We start from the raw sequence: 23,459 nt of genomic DNA on the forward strand, positions 1-23,459 counted from the left end.
CAGGCCAAACGGTAGAGCCTGAAACTGGTAATGGTTCTGGCGTATTGCAAACCGTAAGAATTTCTGATGAGGCTGCCAAATTGGAATGTGTAAGTACGCAGCCTTGAGATCTAGCGCAATCATAAATTCCTTTGGCTCTAAACCCGCAATCACCGAACGCAGAGACTCCATCTTGAATCTGTAGTAAGTTACGTACTGATTGAGACCCTTTAAGTTCAATATTGGTCTGACTGAGTCATCCGGCTTCGGTACCACAAACATACTGGAATAATAACCCTGACCCTGCTGATGTACAGGGACCAGAATCAAAACTGCTGAATCCAGTAGGGACTGAATGGCAATTTGCAGACCCGCCCTCTTGTCGTCCGACAGAGGCAAACCTGTCTTGAAAAACCGCAGAGGCGGAAGACATTCGAACTCTATTTTGTAACCTTTTAACACTAAATTGCGGATCCACCCATCCGCGGATGTGTGGAACCACGCCAAATGGAACGTCTGAAGGCGTGCTCCCACAATCGGAGAACCGAGATGGGCTGGTAGAGCGTCATGCCACTGGTTTGTCGGTAACCTTAGCGTCCTGGCGACTTGTGTTGGTTTGTTGGAAACCACGTCCACGACCACGTCTAGCAGGCGTGGCTGTTCCACTGCCACGTCCTCGAAAGGACTGAGGTCTAAAGGATTTGAACAAAGGTCCAGCGTACCTCCTTCTTGATACCGGTGAAGGCAATGGTAAGAAAACAGACTTACCTCCCGTAGCCTCAGCAATCCATGCGTCCAATTCAGGACCAAACAACTTCTTGCCATCATAAGGCAACGCCTCTATACCTCGTTTGACCTCTGCCTCCGCATGATAAGCACGCAGCCAGAGTGCTCTTCGTGCCGTAACTAGCGACGATTAAATACGAGAAGTGAGCTGACAGACGTCAGTAGACGCTGTACAGAGATACTCTACAGCCTCAATCATTTGATTTGCAAGAAGTATCAGGTTTTCGTCATGTAAAGCACATTTGAGTTCTGTAATCCATATTATGAGCGCCTTAGTAACCCAGATGCCAACCAATCCAGGTCTCAGCATCACTCCTGCTGCTACATACATGGACTTTAGCATAGTTTCTATCTTGCGATCTGAAGGGTCTTTTTTTTTTTTTAAATATATATTTATTAGGCTTTTATAATAAACAAGTGAAATCGTAACTTTACATGTCAGAAAAATTATCAAGCTTATATCGCATTAAATTGTATGACAAAACAATCACAAAGCCAATAAGATTATTGATGAACTTTGAACCATCTGACTCTGTATTAATTACTAATTAAAGGTGAAATAGAGATAGAAGATAGACTGAAAGATAGATGGGTAAGGGGATCACACAAAAGGAGAGTAAGGGAAGGGGGAGAGTTAGGTGTTAGCAGCTCTAAAAATAATAAAAGTCAGCCTTTAAGACAACTCAAAATATTAGCGTAGAACAGAATTATAAAATAGGCATTAAAGATACTGATTTAAATCAGGAGTTCTATACATACAAGTTATATGTCACCACTTTACAGTCTATCATTTTTAATACATGAGCTTTTGTAGAAGGGTCTAGGAATTCGATAAAACAGTTCCATTTTAAGCAAAATTTGCAGAGTCCAAATGAAGAATATAGGCCCTCATTCCGAGTTGATCGGTCGCAATGCGAATGTAGCAGAGTTACACACGCTAAGCCGCCGCCTACTGGGAGTGAATCTTAGCTTCTTAAAATTGCGACCGAAGTATGCGCAATATTGCGATCACAAACGACTTAGCAGTTTTAGAGTAGCTTCAGACTTACTCTGCCTGTGCGATCAGTTCAGTGCTTTTCCTTCCTGGCTGACGTCACAAACACACCCAGCGTTCGCCCAGGCACTCCCACCGTTTCTCCGGCCACTCCTGCGTTTTTTCCGGAAACGGTAGCGTTTTCAGCCACACGCCCCTAAAACGCCGTGTTTACGCCCAGTAACACCCATTTCCTGTCAATCACAATGCGATCGCCGGAGCGATGAAAAAGCCGTGAGTAAAATTACTTTCTTCATAGTAAAGTTACTTGGCGCAGTCGCAGTGCGAACATTGCGCATGCGCACTAAGCGGATTCTCACTGCGATGCGATGAAAAACACCGAGCGAACAACTCGGAATGAGGGCCATAGTGTCAACAATGTTCTCCAGTCATAATACATTAGTTGTAAGAGCTTTTGTTTAACCTCCATAATAGAAGGAGCTGAGCATTGGACCCATCGGATTAATATACATTTCCTACCAAGAGTGAGTATAACACTGAGCAAGGGACAAATCCTCTGTTTTAGGTTCCAGTTCTTAAAGTTTAAACATAAACATGCCAGCGGATCTGGATGAACATTTATGGAAAACAAATGGTTAATAAATACTAAAAGTTTATTCCAGAAGAGTTTGACTTTTCTGCACTCCCACATACAATGTAGAAAAGATGCTGAGGAGACTCCACATTTAATACAATTCCCTGTTTCACTGGGTATCATGTGTTTACGTTGTAGCGGAGTAATATACGCCCTGTGGATCGTTCTCAGATGTACCTCTTGGAGATACGATGATCCTAGATATTTAAGGGATCTTAAGCAGGGGTCAGTGAGTTCAGCAACATCTGTCAGGGCTGGAATATCACTTTTCCATTTCAAGAGCAAGTTATCCCATTGCTCAGTGGGAGAGCAGGTCAGTAAAATAGCATATAGGGATTGCACTTTATAAGGACGTAAACAGACAGACTTAAGTAGGGAGTCAATATTATTGGGAAGTGTTTTGGTAAGTGTTTCTAGGCCCTTAGGCATTAGTAAGTGAGAAGGAGGTCTGATGGAATATACAAAATGACGCACCTGGAAGTACATGAACATGTGATGTTTAGGGAGGTCAAATTTATGGCATAATTCTGAAAACGAGTAAATAGAGCCTCCAGGATCAAAGATTTTATTAAATGAATCTAGACCTTTGGATTTCCATTGTGAAAAGGCGGCATTTTGTAACGAAGGCAAAAAAGCAGGGTTGCCCCAAAAGGGGATAAACTGAGAGAAATAAGGATTTCTATGACATTTTTTATTAATAGTAGTCCAAGCTAAAAAAGTGTCTTTAAATAAAATGTGGTCTTTAATCTTAGTTGGTATTTGGGAGGGACGTAAATGAACCAACGCAGCCGGCGAGTATGGGGAAAAAATTGCATGTTCTAGCTCAAGATCCGTATAAAGTGACGTATTGTGGAACCAATCAATTATATAGCGAAGATGCACTGCTAGGGAGTAAGCCTTTAAATCTGGGAAACCAAAGCCTCCATCTTTTTTAGCTGATTTCAGTTTTGATTTAGCAATCCTTGCACGTTTACCGCACCATATAAATTTTGAAAACAGAGCTTCAAGTTTAAGTATGTCAAAACGTGTGAGAGAAATCGGAAGCATCTGTATGAAATAAAATATTTTGGGAAACAAAATACTTTTGATAACTTCTATTCTACCGAGTAAAGACAACGGAAGGTCCTTCCATGCTTCTAGCTTCAAAGCTATTTTACCTATCGCCTGAGAAAAATTAATTTTATACAAGTTAATTAGGTCAGGGCAAATATTAATACCCAGGTACTTAAACTGGGATTTGGATATTTTAAAAGGAGGGATGTCAGGGTTCAAAAAGGGAGCTGGTGAGGTTTTACCTAACAATAAAATTTCCGATTTTGTAATATTTATCTTATAACCTGCAATTTTCCCAAAAGAAGAAATTAAATGAAGTAGAGCTGGTAATGACTGTTCTGGGTTAGTTAAAAATAAAAGAGTGTCATCAGCAAATAAGGCTATTTTTAATGTTTCTGATCCTAATGTGATTCCCTGGATATGATTAGATTCACGAATGGCAACAGCTAGTGGTTCGATCGATAAGTCAAAAAGGAGAGGGGAAAGGGGACACCCTTGCCTCGTTCCTCGTTGTAATAAAAAGGGAGGGGACATTACTCCGTTGCAAGATACATAGGACGAAGGGGAGGAGTACAGTGTTTTCATAATAGAAATAAAAGACTCTGGGAAACCAAAGTTTTCCAACGTATGGTATAGATGGGGCCACAGTAAAAGGTCAAAGGCCTTTTCTGCATCTAAAGTGAGAATCAGACTATGGGGTGAGTCTGGGGATAATTGAATGTTTTCATGTTGTATGACTGCAAGAACTCTTCGTAAATTTACCACTGAATGCCCACCGGCAATAAAGCCAGTTTGATCTTTGTGGATCAGGACAGGGAGAATGTTTTTAAGTCTTTGCGCTAAAATAGATGTAAAAATTTAAAAATCCACGTTGAGCAAAGATATCGGTCTGTATGATCCCGGTAGGGAAAGATCTCTGCCCTCTTTTGGCATGACTTTGATCACAGCATCTGTAAAATATAAAGGGAGAGTCCCAGCAGTCATGATATGATTAAAAACAGATTGTAGGGTAGGGGACAATTGCGAGGCCAGTTGTTTATAAAATTCATTGGAATACCCGTCTGGGCCAGGGGCTTTACATGGTTTAAGTTTTTTAATAGTATTATAAATTTCAGTAATCGAAATAGGAGAAGTTAAAGAAGAGGCAAGGGCCGAGGGAACTTGAGGTAGTGGTAGACTATCCCAGAACTGTGGTGAATAGAGTTCACCAGACTTTGCCAGATTAGGAGAGGAATCATCTACAGGTGAATTAGGGGGAGAATACAATTCAGCATAAAAATCCCTCATAACCTTAGAAATTTGAGCATTTGAAGATGTGTAAGAACCATCAGCTAACTGTAGAGGGTGAATAGGTATAGGTTTTCTAGATCCCTTTAACAGAGTAGTAAGAAGTTTCCCCGATTTGTTCCCAAAGCGGTGAAACTTGTAACTAACATTAAAATAGTATTTCTCACCAGCAGAATTTAGAAGTTCATTAAAGTTAGTTTTGGCTATTAAATAGGAGTTTTTGGTTTGTGTTGTAGGGTTGGTTTTATATGCTTGATATGCCAGAGATAAGTTTTGTTGACTTTCTAAATATAGGGTATTACGTTGTCTTTTAACATGAGATTCATAAGAAATTATCTCGCCTCTTAAAACCGATTTCGCAGTAAGCCAGAACAGAGAAGGGTTTTCTGTTTCATGTACTGCGTTAGTCCTTTTATATGTCTCCCAAATCGACAAAATCTTATTTTTAAAGTCCTCTGAATTCCCCAAATGTGAAGGAAATTTCCAGTAAGGTCGGCCAGATTGTTCTTTCGTGTAACCCAATTCTATCCAGACTAAACCATGGTCTGAAATAGAAACCGGTTCTATAATTGCTTGACGTGTATATGGAAAAAGCACAGAAGCAACTAATATATAATCGATCCTAGACCAGGTATTATGGGCCATTGATATACAAGTAAATTCCTTCTCAATTGGGTTTAAGGCTCTCCATGTATCAATAAGGTTAAGTCGTTTAGCTATCCAGGGGACACCCATTTTAGGTAAGGGTCTAGAAGATCTATTAAAATGGGACTTATCTAAATATAGAGATGAAACCAAATTCAAGTCTCCGCATATAATTAAGGAGGACAAATCGCATTTGTATAATACCGTCAGGAGGGAAATGAAAAAGGATTTCTTATATATATTAGGTGCGTAAACGTTGCAAATAAAATATTTCTTTTCTCCTAATTGACATTCTATGAGGACATACCTGCCATCAGGGTCTGCCGTAGTAGATAACACTTCAATCGATAAAGATTTTTTTGCCAGAATGGCTACACCACACGACTTCGAATTAAGAGAAGCCGCCCCTAGGACTACCCAATTAAGCATCTGCAATTTTTTCGTCTCATGTAGAACCAGGTGCGTCTCCTGTAAGCAAGCTATGTCGATAGACTGTTTATTAAGATACATCAGTATTTTACGCCGTTTTGCCCGAGTATTAATTCCTCCTACATTCAAAGTGCCTATCTTAATAGTAGACATACTTTGTTGTATACATATACATCACATAGGCTGATAGGAGGGTGGCAAAAAAGGCTGCTAACACTAAGAACAATAGGCAAGGAAGGAGGAGGGGAGGGAAAAACATCGGGAGAGTAAACGAAGACATAGGGGAATCCAGACAACACACAAGAAAGAAGGTACATTATCATTGTAAACAGCATTTCAATATGAACTGATGCAAGCATCAGGATAACCCATAAGAAAAATTAGACTTCAGGTGAACAAAGTTGTTATTTAACTATTAACGTTATTTATATAGACCAACGGCAAGGCTACTCATCCGTTACCAGCAGTTTAAATGCAAGATAAAATAAAGCATCACAGGCCTAATCAAAAAGACAAATCTATAAAACGAAAAGATACGTGTTACAGCAGTGGGATCAATCTTCTACAGTGTCAGCAGCGACATCCATATTAGAGGCAGAGACTTCTTTGAAGTGTGCTTCAGCATCCTGCGGATTGGTGAAGTCCAGGAAAGAGGATCCTTGGAACATTCTCAGACGAGCAGGATATAACAACGCAAATTTGCATTTCTTCTGTATTAATAGGGTACAAATAGGTGAAAAAGATTTACGAAGGCGGGAAAGTTCTACGGAGTAATCTTGGAAGATGCGAAGCGTAGCTCCCTCCCATTTAAGACAATCTGTTTTACGATAAGCTCTCCATATAGCGGATTTGTGTAAAAAGTTCAAAGTCTTGAAGATGACTACACGCGGTTTGTTATTATGAACCCAAGACATGTCTCCCATTCTATGAACTCTCTCTATAACTAGATCGGTGCACTCAGCCTCAATATGAAGGAGTTTTGGAAGAGTAATGCGCACAAAATTTTCCAGGCCCGGGCCCGTTAATGATTCCAGTAAGCCCACTATACGGAGGTTACATCTCCGTGAACGGTTTTCAATATTGTCAATTTTTTCTAGAAGACGCTTGTTGTCCCTTTCCAGATATGTAACAGCCTTCTGTAATCCTGATACATCATCTATTGTGCTGCCTAAACGAGTCTCAGTGTCTGTGACACGATGTGTAAGCTGCTGAATCTGTGCTGTAATGTCGCTAACTGCTTTCTGCAGCAGTGGCGCCATTGTATCATGTATTGCAGCTACAATATCTGCGTAGGTTGGAGGCGAGGCCCCTGTGCTAACATCAGAACGCACCTTAGAGTCTCCCTTAGCAGTGAAGATTGCCTTCTTTGCTGCTGGCTTCTCAGGGCTGGAGTCCGTGCAGGGAGAAGTATTTTGCTCAACACGACGCTTCTCCTGTCTGGGAGGGAGCGCCGGCGGCGGTAACTTAGGTGGCGCCAGCGGGCCCAGAAACTTCTCCATAACGGCAGGGATTAGTGTGGGAATGTGTCCTGGAAGTCCTGCAGTCAGCGGGGGTTGTAGGCTGGGGCTGTGAGCGGGTAAATCGAGCGGTGAGGCTGGCGGTACGGAGGAGCGCACGGGAGCTGCTGCTCACTCCTTCATGCCGGAACCGGAAGTCTCTCTCTGAAGGGTCTTTAAGCGTAGTAGCTGCTGGCACTGGTATGGTTAATTTCTTGGTAAGCTTCGACACTGATGAATCAACTATTGGTGGATTCTCCCATGTACATGTTACCGAGTCTGGAAACGGGTAACTAGACTTAAATCTGCGAGGTATAGAAAACCGTTTATCTGGATTCTGTCGTGTTTCTACTAACATCTGATTAAGAGATTCCGAGACAGGAAAACTTATTGGAGTTTTTTGTCGTTTAGTAAATACGACCTGATCATTTGTGAGAGGCTCCTCAGTTTCAGTAAACTTCAGAGACTGACGTACCGCTCTGATGAGATCATCAATGCCGGAACTGTTAAAATCCTTACAATCTGACTCCACTTCGCCCTCCTCACCCTCATCTTGTGCCGTGAGATCTGGCATGGAATCGTCAGAATGCAACATAGCAGAAACTGGAAAATCATAAGACATATGAAATTTATCCCGTTTACCCAAAATGGATTTGGACCTTACGCAAGGCTGAGAGGCCTCCGGTAGTTCTGGCGGTCTCACCCTAGACTCAGATCTTGCCGTTTCCCGCTCCTGACGAGCGGCGGTCAATTCTGATTGTAACCTATCCAGTACATTTACTAACATTTCCCAAGGAGGGTTCGGTGAGGAAATTGGCTGTAAAACTGGAGCAGAAATCGTATTCTGAACCAAATCCACAAAACATACTGTACATGTGGTAGATCCATCCGGTAACGCACTGCTACACACTTTGCTATTATGCTTTTTGGTTTTTGCTGGTGCCTTACTCATTATGGCGACAGACAATACAATACACAAAAAACAGACACTTGCACGACTCAGTAAAATAGTAGTAAGGTGTCTCTCTCTCTCTCATATTATATATATATATATATATATATATATATATATATATATATATATATATATATATAGCCAAGTGCAGTACACGTGGCCAGCTATGAAATGTAATCCCAAATTCCCACTAACACCCCTGCGCCTCCGGTGGAGTAGAGATGTAGTACTGGAACGTTCTGGAATCACAGCAGGAAGACACAGGAAGCATGGTTAAAAATGGCTGCCATGCTTACACTTATAGTCACAGTGCTGGTTGCAAGCTTTTGAACTGATTATAACTCCTGTGTAAATACCCCTGCAGCCTAGCATCTGCTGTTGCTGCAGTTTTTTCTTATGCCGCTGTATTGCCCCCTTCTCTCTCCCCGACCTTTATTGCTCCGTGAGGTAATGCCTGCATGCTCTTTCAGATGCAGAGCAGCGGGCAGCACAGCGTGTGGGGCCGCCAGCGGGTTATCGGGCGCAAAGACAGAGAGCGGATCGTGCTGTGCTGTGAGCCGCGGGAGCCGGGTGAGCAGCGGAAATACAGCGGTGGGGGCCGGAGCAATGCGAGCGGCCAGAGCAGCAGCGGCGGCCGGCGCAGTGAGCAGGGGAGAGAAGCGGCGGCCAGAGCCGTATGAGTGGGGAGAGTAGCGGCGGCGGCCGGAGGCAGTCTGCAGAGTCCCGGCGCAGTAACAATGTCCCCACACCTCGGGGCGGCAGCGGGAGCTGACCGCCCCGTTCACATACCTTCACTCCTGCAGCTTATGAGGAGGCTCCGACGGGGATTCTGTACAAGCGCCGGCCAGCCTAAGCAGGAGGATCTGTGTGTGTGGCTGTGAGGGAGCTCTTTCAGAGAGGCCCGACACGCCCCTGCTGCTATCAGCAGCTGCACTATCCCTGACCCTGCCTTTTGGAAGGGGGAAAGGGATGTGTTTAAAATAGAAAAATAGAAAAATAAAAATGAAATATTCAAAGTAATTGTGGACCCAGCCACAAACGAACTGTTGCTATTGAGCACAGAAAAAACACTGAGGTACTCGGGGATATGGAGGGGTGGAGTGTTCTAAATTTAAATATTCAGTGCTGTTCCTACGGAAGCCATCCATATCCCAAGAGTACTCCAGTGACCCCTAGTGGATGAAAAAGAAATATTGAATTAAATGACCTTCAGGCTGTGTATAAGGTGTATATGAAACAAATACATTCTGTGCTTAGACTTAGGTCCCATCGCCATGATATCTCATTATGGTATGCAATTATTACAAAATACGGAATAATCCGATATCCAAAATACTTCTGGTCCCAAGCATTTTGGATAAGGGATACTCAACCTGTACCCCTAACCCTAAGGTATTACCTTTTCATTTTAGGCGTCAATCCTTCATTGTACTAATACTACTGACTGGAAAGTCATTATTATGGGGGTGGCTGTATGTGTAATTATACTGTATGAGTAGAATATCAGTTTTATTTTATTATAATCTTTTATTTATATGCCTCCGCAAATGTCCTGTAGCGCCACATACACTGAATATCATACAAAAAACAAATGGCAGTACATTAGACAGTATACAAATGGACAGACAAAATAATTACATAATAATACACACCCGCTAAGTAGGTGGAGGAGACAGCAAGAAAGAGGGCCCTGCTCGTGTGAGATGACAGTCTAGGGGGAACATGGGCAGACACAAGGAGGCAGACGTGAGCAGGGCTGTGGGGTGCAGAAGCTGGAGACTTTGCGGGGGTGGTGGTACTAGGGTTGAGCGAAAAGAAGTTTAAAGACTGGGAGAGTGTCTGAGTGATCGTGGAAGAGTATTCCAAAAGGTTGGAGCAGCGCAGGAGAAATCCCGATATTCACAGGGGGAAATGGAGATCAGGGAGGAGCTGAGGTTGTGGTAATTGGTGGTAATGTGTGTGGAAATGAGGTTGGAGATATAGGGGGTCATTCCGAGATGATCGCTAGCTGCCGTTGTTCGCTGCGTAGCGATCAGTGAAAAAAAGCGGCTAATCTGCGCATGTGCCGCAATGCGCACGCGTGCCGTACGGGTATGAAGTCCTTTGTGGTTTTGCACTGGCTCTAGCGACGATTCCAATCGCACAGCCGAACACTGACCGTTTTCTGGGAGTGTTTGGAAAAACGCAGGCGTGTCCAGGCGTTTGCTGGGCGGTTATCTAACGTCATTACCGTGTCACTCGTCGCAACAATCATCGCACAGAGTAAGTAACTACAGGGCTGATCTAGTTCTACACAAAATGTGTTTGCAGGCGCTCTGCTGCACAGGCGTTCTCACTCCTGCTCTGCTAAAATACACTCCCCCGTGGGAGGTGACTATGTGTTTGTATGGCTGCTAAAAACTGCTAGCGAGCGATCAACTCGGAATGACCCCCATAGGTGGCTGGAGCAGTGCTTGCAGTTATGCACTTTGGGTCTAATTCAGACCTGATTGTAGCAGCAACTTTGTTAGCAGTTGGGCAAAACCATGAGCACTGCAGGTGGGGCAGATGTAACATGTGCAGAGAGAGTTCGATTTGGGTGGGGTGTATTCAAGCCAAAATCTAAATTGCAGTGTAAAAATAAAGCAGCCAGTATTTACCCTGCACAGAAACACTGTAACTAGAAATGTGTGGCGGGTTAGTTTTCGTGCTTTGGTTTTGGTTCTGTAGCCTCGCTCATGTTTTGGATCTGGATTGGATTTGCCAAAACCACCCTTTCTGGTTTTGGTTGATTTAAAAAAAAAAAAAAAAAACACATAAAAATATCTAAAATCACAGAATTTGGGGGAAATTTTGCTCCTACGATATTATTAACCTCAATAACATTCATTTCCAGTCTACTCTAAACACCTCACAATGGGGGTAATTCTGAGTTGATCGCAGCAGGAACTTTGGGGTCATTCCGAGTTGTTCGCTCGTTGCCGATTTTCACAACGGAGCGATTAATGCGAAAATGCACATGGTACGCAGTGCGCACGCGCTAAGTATTTTAGCTTGAAACTCAGTAGATGCACTCACGGCAGAACAAAGAATTTCCATCGTTGAAGTGATCGTAGTGTGAGTGACAGGAAGTGGGTGTTTCTGGGCGGATACTCAGCGTTTTCACGGCATTTGCGGAAAAACACAGTCGTGCCAGAGAAAACCGCGGGAGTGGCTGGAGAAACGGGGGAGTGGCTGGCCGAACGCAGGGCGTGTTTGCGACGTCAAAACAGGAACGAAACTGACTGAACTGATCGCTAATTGTGAGTAGGTCCGCAGCTATTCAGAAAAAATTACATAATATGAACCCATGAGCGCTTGTCTCTTCCTTCTTTTGTTGTTTATTCCAGAGCTACTCAGAAACTGCTAAGAATTACTAATTCGCAATTCTGCTAATCTTTCGTTCGCAATTCTGCTAAGCTAAGATACACTCCCAAAGGGCGGCGGCCTAGCGTGTGCAATGCTGCTAAAATCTGCTAGCGAGCGAACAACTCGGAATCACCCCCTTTGTTAGCAGTTGGGCAAAACCATGTGCACTGCAGGGGAGGCAGATATAACATGTGCAGAGAGAGTTATATTTGGGTGTGGTGTGTTCAATCTGCAATCTAAATTGCAGTGTAAAAATAAAGCAGCCAGTATTTACCCTGCACAGAAACAAAATAACCAACCCACATCTAACTCTCTCTGCACATGTTACATCTCCCTCCCCTGCAGTGCACATGGATTTGCCCAACTGCTAACAAAGTTCCTGCTGCGATCAACTCAGAATTACCCCCAATATTGCTTTTAGGCCTAAAAGTTGCACCAAGGTAGCTGGATGACTAAACTAAGCGACACAAGTGTGCGGCACAAACACCTGGCCCATCTAGGAGTAGCACTGCAGTGGCTGAATGTCAAAAGTGGCCCGGAATTTTTTTGCCCCCCCCCCCCGACACCATCTCTTGCACGCCCCTGTAATTTTTCAAAAAATTCTACAGCACCAAATTAATTGTATGTGCAAAACATGGGACGTGCTGGAATTTGCCCATATTTAATGCACACACAATATTGCTGGCGTTGTCCGATGCCACAAATCCACAGGAGAGTCCAATTGGGGTAAGCCATTCCGCGATGATCTTCCTCAGTTGCCGTAAGAGGTTTTCAGCTGTGTGCGTATTCTGGAAAGCGGTGATACAAAGCGTAGCCTGCCTAGGAACGAGTTGGCGTTTGCGAGATGCTGCTACTGGTGCCGCCGCTGCTGTTCTTGCGGCGGGAGTCCATACATCTACCCAGTGGGCTGTCACAGTCATATAGTCCTCAGTCTGCCCTGCTCCACTTGTCCACATGTCCGTGGTTAAGTGGACATTGGGTACAACTGCATTTTTTAGGACACTGGTGAGTCTTTTTCTGACGTCTGTGTACATTCTCGGTATCGCCTGCCTAGAGAAGTGGAACCTAGATGGTATTTGGTAACGGGGGCACACTGCCTCAATATATTGTCTAGTTCCCTGTGAACTAACGGCGGATACCGGACGCACGTCTAACACCAACATAGTTGTCAAGGCCTCAGTTATCCGCTTTGCAGCAGGATGACTGCTGTGATATTTCATCTTCCTCGCAAAGGACTGTTGAACAGTCAATTGCTTGGTGGAAGTAGTACAAGTGGGCTTACGACTTCCCCTCTGGGATGACCATCGACTCCCAGCAGCAACAACAGCAGCGCCAGCACTAGGAGGAAGTGGTTCTTAATCTTCCCCTATTTTATCCACCGCATTGTTCTCCATTATTTTTCTGGAGTTATATAACAATATACAGTACAGGAGAGCGTACTTCTACACCACACAGCGTAACCCTGTAAAAATTATTTAGATTAAATATTAATAACCCCTTTATGTGGAGTAAATAATATACAGCATAGGACACCACCACTGGACTTATACAGCATTACCGCTGGACTGGACTTATACAGCAGCAGCACTGGACTGATGGCAGCATAAGACAGCACTGGAATGACACGCCAGGTGGCACGTACTTACCTCCTGTATCTAACTCCTATATCTTACAGCAGATGTATTCAAAGTGCGACCCTTCAGCTGCTGCAGAACTACACATACCAGCATGCCGTGTCATAGTCTTAGCATGGCCTAATAACAAAACTGTTACAGGGCATGCTGGGATGTGTAGTTACACAACAGCTGGAGGGCTGCATGTTGAATACCGCTGTCCTACAGATTGTAAGCTCTGTGCTCTCTTACCGCTCAGCTAACGGCCAGTATGGTTTCATTACTGCGAGTACGCTGGTGATATGTAAATATATATTAAGTAGATATTCTCTAGAGGGAGATAGGTAATGACATCACATGCATCACAGACAGTGACATCATACACACGTTACTGCATGTCCAGCCTGTTGCTGGCATTAGACGTATGAAATAAGATTATACAGGTAAACGTTTCCATATCCCGCTGGGGACTCACCTGAGTGGCTTCTGCAAGGGAATCTTGAGTCAGTTTAGAGACTTTTCTTAAATATCTCCCATAAATCACTGCGACAATGGCGAGGGGCGGGACTATGCTCAGGACGAAGGTGGCGAGTTGTGGCGACACAAAGAACTACAGCGACAACAAGAAATGAAACACCATAAGGAACAACCTGCGCTATGTAAATATATTTATGTACAGGTATAGGATCGTTACTGTATTAAAATAAGTACAATTATGCAGAGAAATTAATCAAAATATTAAGTAGCCAGAATTATAGTAATATTTTTAAGTCAAACAGAGGTTCATGCATTACCATCATCCCAACGCCGACGGAAGCCTGCGCCAGGGCCCGGAGCCCATCCGAAAGGTTTTCGGTGACAGATCGGCCAATCAGGACGGTGTCGGATGACAAGCGATTGATCAGCTCTCCTGTTCGGGTTTTGTCAAAGAAGCCGACTTCCTGCCTCAGAACGGAGGAGAAGAGCGAGGAGCGCAACCGACGCACGATCCGCTGACCTGATGACAGGAAATATATTTAAATTGAAGATTCATAACTTGATTAGGAATATAAATAAGAGATATATATATATATATATATATATATATATATATATATATATATATATATATATATTGCAAAATAATGGTAAGTGTTCATGGTATAACAACGGTAAGCACAGATGTAAAATGCGCACAGTAAACATCACAGTAAATTGCAGGAGAGCGCAGACAGTAAGTAGCCTGAAGCAGGATTAAAGCAAATCAAATAACACACAAATATAAAACAGTAACTTCTTTTATAACACATTTATAAGCAGCCTCGTCTTCTCAAATACAGTAAAAGGGCCCCATACACCAGGACAGTAATGCCCGATTTCGGCCCGATATATCGGATGAAGTCGGGCATTTTGGAGGGGTTTCCGATCCGATCTGATGCGCGTTCCCGTGAGCATCGGATCGGATCCTCCAGATTGAATGTGCTGCACATTCAATCGTGTCCGACCCCGCAGGCATGGCTGGGATCGTCCAAGATACATCGTATGCAAAAGGACAGCATACTATGTATCGTATGCGATCCTGCCCCCCGGGAGTTTGCCGGGGGGTGACCGCCTGCCACATGTCAAACGGACGTGTCGCGTAAGTGTATGGGGCCTTTTTGAATCAGGTTTTATTTTTTAAAAAGACAATTGACTGCAGCCACAGCAGTTTTACTACAATTACACAATTGGGTGCATCTTAGACGTGTTGGGAGAATCAGAAGCAGCAAGTGGGCAAACAGCAACAGAGAAGGCGTCCGAGGGTTTTCTACGCTCTACATGAGAATGTATCTGATAGCGAATAGATGGTCACAGTTTTTATCTAGCAATGGGCAGGCGCGGATTTAGGGGTGATGGCACAAGAATAACATCCACCCCCTGCCTGCCCAATTTTTACTATTTTTATTGATTGGTTATAAGCCCTCATTTGATGATAGTCAATTAATTAGATAAATAAAAAAAGCCACTAACTAGGAGATTTGTTTTATTTTTAATTATATATATTTCTCTGACGTCCTAGTGGATGCTGGGACTCCGTAAGGACCATGGGGATATAGCGGCTCCGCAGGAGACAGGGCACAATAATAAAAGCTTTAGGATCAGGTGGTGTGCACTGGCTCCTCCCCCTATGACCCTCCTCCAAGCCTCAGTTAGATTTTTGTGCCCGGCCGAGAAGGGTGCAATCTAGGTGGCTCTCCTGAGCTGCTTAGAATAAAAGTTTAAGTTAGGTTTTTTATTTTCAGTGAGTCCTGCTGGCAACAGGCTCACTGCTACGAGGGACTTAGGGGAGAGAAGTAAACTCACCTGCGTGCAGGATGGATTTGCTTCTTAGGCTACTGGACACCATTAGCTCCAGAGGGATCGAACACAGGCCCAGCCATGGAGTCCGGTCCCGGAGCCGCGCCGCCGACCCCCCTTGCAGATGCCGAAGTTGAAGAGGTCCAGAGGTCCAGAAACAGGCGGCAGAAGACTTTCAGTCTTCATAAGGTAGCGCACAGCACTGCAGCTGTGCGCCATTGTTGTCAGCACACTTCATACCAGCGGTCACTGAGGGTGCAGGGCGCTGGGGGGGGCGCCCTGGGCAGCAATGTATAAATACCTTTTTTATGGCTAAAATACATCACATATAGCTCTTGAGGCTATATGGATGTATTTAACCCCTGCCAGATCTCACAAACTCCGGGAGAAGAGCCCGCCGTTTTAGGGGGCGGGGCCTATTCTCCTCAGCACACGGCGCCATTTTCCTGCTCAGCTCTGCTGTGAGGAAGGCTCCCAGGCTCTCCCCTGCACTGCACTACAGAAACAGGGTTAAAACAGAGAGGGGGGGCACTTATTTGGCGATATGATTACATATGTGAAAATGCTATAAGGGAAAACACTTGTATAAGGGGTTGTCCCTGTATAATTATAGCGTTTTTTGGTGTGTGCTGGCAAACTCTCCCTCTGTCTCCCCAAAGGGCTAGTGGGGTCCTGTCCTCTATCAGAGCATTCCCTGTGTGTGTGCTGTGTGTCGGTACGTGTGTGTCGACATGTAGGAGGACGATGTTGGTGAGGAGGCGGAGCAAATTGCCTGTATTGGTGATGTCACTCTCTAGGGAGTCGACACCGGAATGGATGGCTTATTTAGGAATTACGTGATAATGTCAACACGATGCAAGGTCGGTTGACGACATGAGACGGCCGGCAAACAAATTAGTACCTGTCCAGGCGTCTCAGACACCGTCAGGGGCTTGTAAAAACGCCCATTTACCTCAGTTGGTCGACACAGACACAGACAGGGACACTGACTTCAGTGTCGACGGTGAAGAAACAAACGTATTTTCCTTTAGGGCCACACGTTACATGTTAAGGGCAATGAAGGAGGTGTTACATATTTCTGATACTACAAGTACCACAAATAAGGGTATTATGTAGGGTGGGAATAATCTACTTGTAGTTTTTCCTGAATCAGATAAATTAAAGTGTGTGATGATACGTGGGTTTCCTCCGATAGAAAATTATTGGAGGTATACCTTTTCCCGCCAGAAGTGAGGGCGAGTTGGGAAACACACCTTAGGGTGGTTAAGGCGCTCACACGCTTATAAAAACAAGTGGCGTTACCGTCTCCAGATACGGCCGCCCTCAAGGAGCCAGCTGATAGGAAGCTGAAAAATATCCTAAAAAGTATATACACACATACTGGTGTTATACTACGACCAGCAATCGCCTCAGCCTGGATGTGCAGCGCTGGGGGGGCTTGGTTGGATTTCCTGACTGAAAATATTGATACCCTTGACAGGGACAATATTTTATTGACTATAGAGCATTTTAAGGATGCATTTCTATATATGCGAGATGCGCAGAGGGATATTTGCATTCTGGCATCAAGAGTAAATGTGATGTCCATATCTGCCAGACGATGTTTATAGACACGACAGTGGTCAGGTGATGCAGATTCCAGACGGCACATGGAATTGCCGTATAAAGGGGCGGTCCATCGGACCTGGTGGCCATGGCAACAGCTGAAAAATCCACTTTTGTTACCCCAAGTCACATCTCAGCAGAAAAGGACACAGTCTTTTCAGTCTCAGTCCTTTCGTACCCATAAAGGCAGGCGGGCAAAAGGCCAGTCATATCTGCCCAGGGTTAGAGGAAAGGGAAGAAGACTGCAGCAGGCAGCCCATTCCCAGGAACAGAAGTCCTCCACAGCTTCTGCCAAGTCCGCAGCATGACGCTGGGGCCGTACAAGCGGACTCAGGTGCGGTGGGGGGTCATCTCAAGAGTTTCAGCACGCAGTGGGTTCACTCGCAAGTGGACTCCTGGATCCTACACGTAGTATCCCAGGTGTACATTGGAAATTCGAGATGTCTCCCCCTCACAAGTTCCTGAAGTCTGCTTTACCAACGTCTCCCTCCGACAGGGAGGCAGTATTGGGAAAAAATTCACAGGCTGTATTCCCAGCAGGTGATAATCAAAGTACCCCTCCTACAACAAGGGAAGGGGTATTATTCCACACTATATTGTGGTACTGAAGCCAGACGGCTCGGTGAGATCTGAAAGATTTGAACACTTACATACAAGGGTTCAAATCAAGATGGAGTCACTCAGAGCAGTGATAGCGAACCAGGACGATATGGTGTCACTGGATATCAGGGACACTTACCTACATGTCCAAATTTGCCCTTCTCACCAAGGGTATCTCAGGTTCATGGTACAAAACTGTCACTATCAGTTCAGACGCTGCCGTTTGGATTGTCCACGGCACCCCGGGTCTTTACCAAGGTAATGGCCGAAATGATGTTTCTTCTTAAAAGAAATATGGACGCTTTCCTGATAAGGGAAAGGGTCCAGAGAACAGTTGGAGGTCGGAGTAGCACTATCTCAAGTAGTTCTACGACAGCACGAATGGATTCTAAATATTCCAAAATCGCAGCTTTTTCCGACGACACGTCTACTGTTCCTAGGGATGATTCTGGACACAGTCCAGAAAAGGATGTTTTCTCCCGGAGAAGAAAGCCAGGGAGTTATCCGAGCTAGTCAGGAACCTCCTAAAACCAGGAAAAGTATCAGTGAATCTTTGCACAAGGGTCCTGTGGAAAATGGTGGTTTCTTACAAAGCGATCCCATTCGGTAGATTTCACGCAAGAACCTTTCAGTGGAATCTGCTGGGAAAATGGTCCGGATCGCATCTTCAGATGCATCAGCGGATAACCCTGTCTCCAAGGACAAGGGTGTTTCTTCTGCGGTGGCTGCAGAGTGCTCATGTATGAAAGGGCCGCAGATTTGGCATTCAGGACTGGGTCCTGGTGACCACGGATGCCAGCCTGAGTGGCTGGGGAGCAGTCACACAAGGAAAAATTTCCAGGGAGTGTGATCAAGTCTGGAGACTTCTCTCCACATAAATATACTGGAGCTAAGGGCAATTTACAATGCTCTAAGCTTAGCAAGACCTCTGCTTCAAGGTCAGCCGGTATTGATCCAGTGGGACAACATCACGGCAGTCGCCCACGTAAAGACAGGGCGGCACAAGAAGCAGGAGGGAAATGGCAGAAACTGCAAGGATTCTTCGCTGGGCGAAAAATCATGTGATAACACTCTCAGCAGTGTTAATTCCGGGAGTGGAAAACTGGGAAGCAGATTTCCTCAGCAGGCATGACCTCCACCCGGGAGAGTGGGGACTTCAGCGGGAAGTTTTCCACATGATTGTAAACCGTTGGGAAAAACCAAAAGGTGGACATGATGGCGTCCCGCCTGAATAAAAAACTAGACAGATATTGCGCCAGGTCAAGGGACCCTCAGGCAATAGCGGTGGACGCTCTGGTAACACTGTGGGTGTACCAGTCAGGGTATGTGTTCCCTCCTATGCATCTCATACCAAAAGTACTGAGAATCATAAGAAGGAGATGAGTAAGAACGATACTCGTGGTTCCGGATGGGTCAAGAAGGACTTGGTACCCGGAACTTCAAGAGATGATCACGGAAGAACCGTGGCCTCTACCTTTAAGAAAGGACCTGCTCCAGCAGGGCCTTGTCTGTTCTAAGACTTACCGCGGCTGCGTTTGACGGCATGGCAGTTGAACGCCGGATCCTGAAAGGGCATTCCAGATGAAGTCATCCCTACCCTGGTCGAAGCCAGGAAGGATGTAACCGAAAAACATTTTCACCGCATTTGGCGAAAATATGTTGCGTGGTGTGAGGCCAAGAAGGTCCCTACAGAGGAATTCCAACTGGGTCGTTTCCTACATTTCCTGAAAACAGGACTGTCTATGGGCCTAAAATTAGGGTCCATTAAGGTTCAAATTTCAACCCTGTCAAATTTCTTCCAGAAAGAACTGGCTTCAGTGCCTGAAGTTCAGACGTTTGTAAAAGGGGTACTGCATATACAGCCTCCTTTTGTGCCCCCAGTGGCACCTTGGGATCTCAATGTTGTTTTGAGTTTCCTAAAGTCACATTGGTTTGATCCACTCACCGCTGTGGACTTAAAATATTTCACATGGAAGGTGAAGATGCTATTAGCCCTGGCTTCAGCCAGGCGTGTGTCAGAATAGGCGGCTTTATCATATAAAAGCCCTTACTTAATTTTTCATTCTGACAGGGCAGAATTGAGGACTCGTCCTCAATTTCTCCTTAAGGTGTTTTCTGTTTTTCACATGAACCAACCTATTGTGGTACCTGCGGCTACTAGGGACTTGGAGGACTCCAAGTTACTTGACGTTGTCAGGGCCCTGAAAATATATGTTTCCAGGACGGCTGGAGTCAGAAAATCTGACTCGCTGTTTAGCCTGTATGCACCCAACAAGATGGGTGCTCCTGTTTCTAAGCAGACGATTGCTCGCTGGATTTGTAGTACAATTCAGCTTGCACATTCTGTGGCAGGCTTGCCACAGCCAAAATCAGTAAAAGTCCATTCCACAAGGAAGTGGGCTCATCTTGGGCGGCTGCCCGAGGGGTCTCGGCTTTACAACTTTGCTGAGCAGTTACTTGGTCAGGGGCAAACACGTTTGCTAAATTCTACAAATTTGATACCCTGGCTGAGGAGGACATGGAGTCTCTCATTCGGTGCTGCAGGGTCATCCGCACTCTCCCGCCCGTTTGGGAGCTTTGGTATAATCCCCATGGTCCTTACGGAGTCCCAGCATCCACTAGGACGTCAGAGAAAATAAGATTTTACTTACCGATAAATCTATTTCTCGTAGTCCGTAGTGGATGCTGGGCGCCCATCCCAAGTGTGGATTGTCTGCAATACTTGTACATAGTTATTGTTACAAAAATCGGGTTATTCTTGTGTGAGCCATCTTTTCAGAGGCTCCTTCGTTGTTATCATACTGTTAACTGGGTTCAGATCACAGGTTGTACGGTGTGATTGGTGTGGCTGGTATGAGTCTTACCCGGGATTCAATATCCTTCCTTATTATGCACGCTCGTCTGGGCACAGTATCCTAACTGAGGCTTGGAGGAGGGTCATAGGGGGAGGAGCCAGTGCACACCACCTGATCCTAAAGCTTTTATTATTGTGCCCTGTCTCCTGCGGAGCCGCTATATCCCCATGGTCCTTACGGAGTCCCAGCATCCACTACGGACTACGAGAAATAGATTTATCGGTAAGTAAAATCTTATTTTACTAAGTAGGACAGTTTATAGGGGCAGTATGTGCATGTATAGATGGAACCACGGTCATCTTGGCTTCTCTGCTGCGCCTAGGTGCACCAAGTTTTATTAGCATAAGCCTTTCATGTATTGTTCTCAGCTGCAATACAATACAGAGAACAATTCAGCAGGGGATTAAGTCCGACTGCCCTGGCTCAATTAATCAGTTCATTTACTTATTTTATTTCTTCCTTATTTCATTTACTAAATTGTTTGTACCCCAAACCGCACCCACCACCACTTGACACTGTGTTGTGTACCTGAGGTCTGCATGAGGTAGACGCGGACACCGTTGGCCGCAGCTCCGCACAGGAAGACTCCGCTCAGTAAGGCACAGAGGGTTGTAAGGCTGGACGTGAAATCCTCGGCGGCATTGGAATAGATGACATCAATCACTCTGCCCAGGAAAAAAGGAGCCGACATGGTGATGCCACTGGACACGGTGAGGAAGCCGACCGCCGCTGCAAGAGAGGAGACACCAACGTCATCAGTCCTGGTCAGCATCAGGGCTATTCCTGCAGATCACATTCATAGTATGGCGGGTACCAGAGACAGAGACTTATAAATGTCAATATGTAATAAAGAGCAGGAAACAGTAGAACACCACAATATTTCCACAACATATGTCCTAACTGTGAATATACAGCGTCATTTGTATTCTAAATTAACATTTTAGTTGCATTCTACGAGAAAGTATTTAACATGTCCTGCTCTGCTTTCCGTTTTCAGTGTAACATATGGTAAGAAAGAAATAACCAATCTACTTGTGAGCTCAGCCAAGATATATGAAAGGACTTCAGCTACGTACACACTATCCAATTTTCAGGCATTATTGGGTTGACAGTCGTTTATCCCCCTGAGCATATATTTGCGCTACATTTTTTGCGTTGAGAGGTCAGTTTATTTCAGCAGGTATTGAACAGCGCCGGGAAGGCGTAGTGCGGCCAACATGGCTGCCTCATCTGGTACGTTTGTGGATTGGATGGGAAATACACGGACTTGGTGGTTTTGTTGGGACCCTTCTCTGAGCCATAAGACGTTACAATCTCTCCATTTTGTGTCATCTCTTGTAGGGGTAGACTATTTTAACCAGGGTAATCCTACGCAGCACGCCCAAGATGGCTGCCTCACCTGGTACCTGTGAGGGTGGAACACACAACCCCTGGAAGTTATTACCCAAAATGCCTACACCAGTCTTGCACTATGCTTTCTGTGTGCTCAATGTTTTCTTTTATGTCTGTGCGGCCTGTCACTTGCGGTTTGAATTACAGCTTCTGTATTAGGGGCCTAATTCAAGGTTGATTGCACAACAACGTTTTCCTCTAATGGGCAAAACCATGTGCACTGCAGGTGGGGCAGATGTAACATGTGCAGAGAGAGTTAGATGTGGGTGATGGGGCAGGGCGAGGTGATCGCCTAGCAATCACCCACAGGGATTGCCAGCCCCAGCGCCGATTCCTGCCCGCCATGCGGCACCCAGTAATCAGCATAAGCCATTTTACAGCTAAGCCCGCCCCCCCAGCCAATAGGAGTCAGGGGGGCGGGCTAAACTTCATAACGGAGTATGCCGATTCCCGGGCGCTGTGCACGCTACAGGGGGAATCAGTCAGTAGTATGTCCGGAAATTTTCCGGGGTTGCCAGCGCTGTCACTCCTGGAAGATTTCCGGGCATACCACTGAAGGGGTTAAACCGTGGAGAGAGATAAAGTAGCAGCCAATCAGCTCCTGTCATTTTGTAAACACAGCCTGTAACATGACAGGTAGGAGCGGATTGGCTGCTACTTTATCTCTCTCCAAAGCTTAGTACATCTCCTCCATAGAGTGTGCTGCTCATGCTACAGTGTCCTGTTCCCATACTCTTAATCCCATTCATGAGATGAAAGTAAAGTACACAGTGACCCAGAAGCTTGGTATGGGGGTGCACAGACATGATACTGTATTTGCTCCGTCAGACCAGAGCGTTTAAGGAATTGCGAAGTCTGTCGGGTAGTGTACCTACTGGAGCTTTAATAAAAGCAGTCTGAGCACGTTACACCCCATCCTACCACCCACCCCACCCTGCCACGCCCGCCCTCTCTATTCACTCTAAGAAAACGTAATCTACAGTAATGAGAACTGAACTCTCTACAAACTAGTTACACCTGTACAGGAGAAGTGTAACCACAGGCCTCAGGTCTCTGCGGTGGCTGTCACGGCATTATAGGCCATCTGAGTCATTTAGATAAAAAAAATAAAAAAACATATAATGTACAGTTTAAAAAAGGAATTTTAGTTTGCGGTTTGTCAGTAATGTGAATTAGGGACATGTTAGGAGACAATACCTTAAACCTGACTCAATATGCAATGTACATTCCAACCATATAATCTTCTGCGGCCACAAATAAACAGCAAAAACACACTCGTTACTCAGTATCAGAATTGTTATGATTTACAGATGGCGTTATCCTTTTCAAATGCATTTGATCATACAGCCGGAGAATCTGGTTTATCCAGGATTAGAAAGTCATGTGCACTTAGCCTGTAACTAGCGGAACCGGTCATGTGAGCTCAAACACTG

General features: G+C 45.0%; 1 protein-coding gene across 2 annotated transcripts in view; it reads right to left on the reverse strand.

Annotated features, from left to right (window-relative positions):
- ABCB10 (ATP binding cassette subfamily B member 10) overlaps positions 1–23,459 on the reverse strand; it is a 50,721-nt gene that overhangs the window by 15,505 nt on the left and 11,757 nt on the right. For both annotated transcript variants that reach the window (XM_063935121.1, XM_063935120.1), the window contains exons 2-4: positions 21,163–21,363; positions 14,053–14,255; positions 13,734–13,868 (exon numbers count right to left, since the gene is read on the reverse strand). In XM_063935121.1, the coding sequence (XP_063791191.1) occupies positions 13,734–13,868; positions 14,053–14,255; positions 21,163–21,325 (501 nt within the window). In that variant the 5' untranslated portion in view covers positions 21,326–21,363. The remainder of the gene's footprint in view (positions 1–13,733; positions 13,869–14,052; positions 14,256–21,162; positions 21,364–23,459) is intronic.

This window comes from Pseudophryne corroboree, chromosome 7 (genome assembly GCF_028390025.1).
Source record: "Pseudophryne corroboree isolate aPseCor3 chromosome 7, aPseCor3.hap2, whole genome shotgun sequence".
NCBI classification, from domain to species: domain Eukaryota; kingdom Metazoa; phylum Chordata; class Amphibia; order Anura; family Myobatrachidae; genus Pseudophryne; species Pseudophryne corroboree.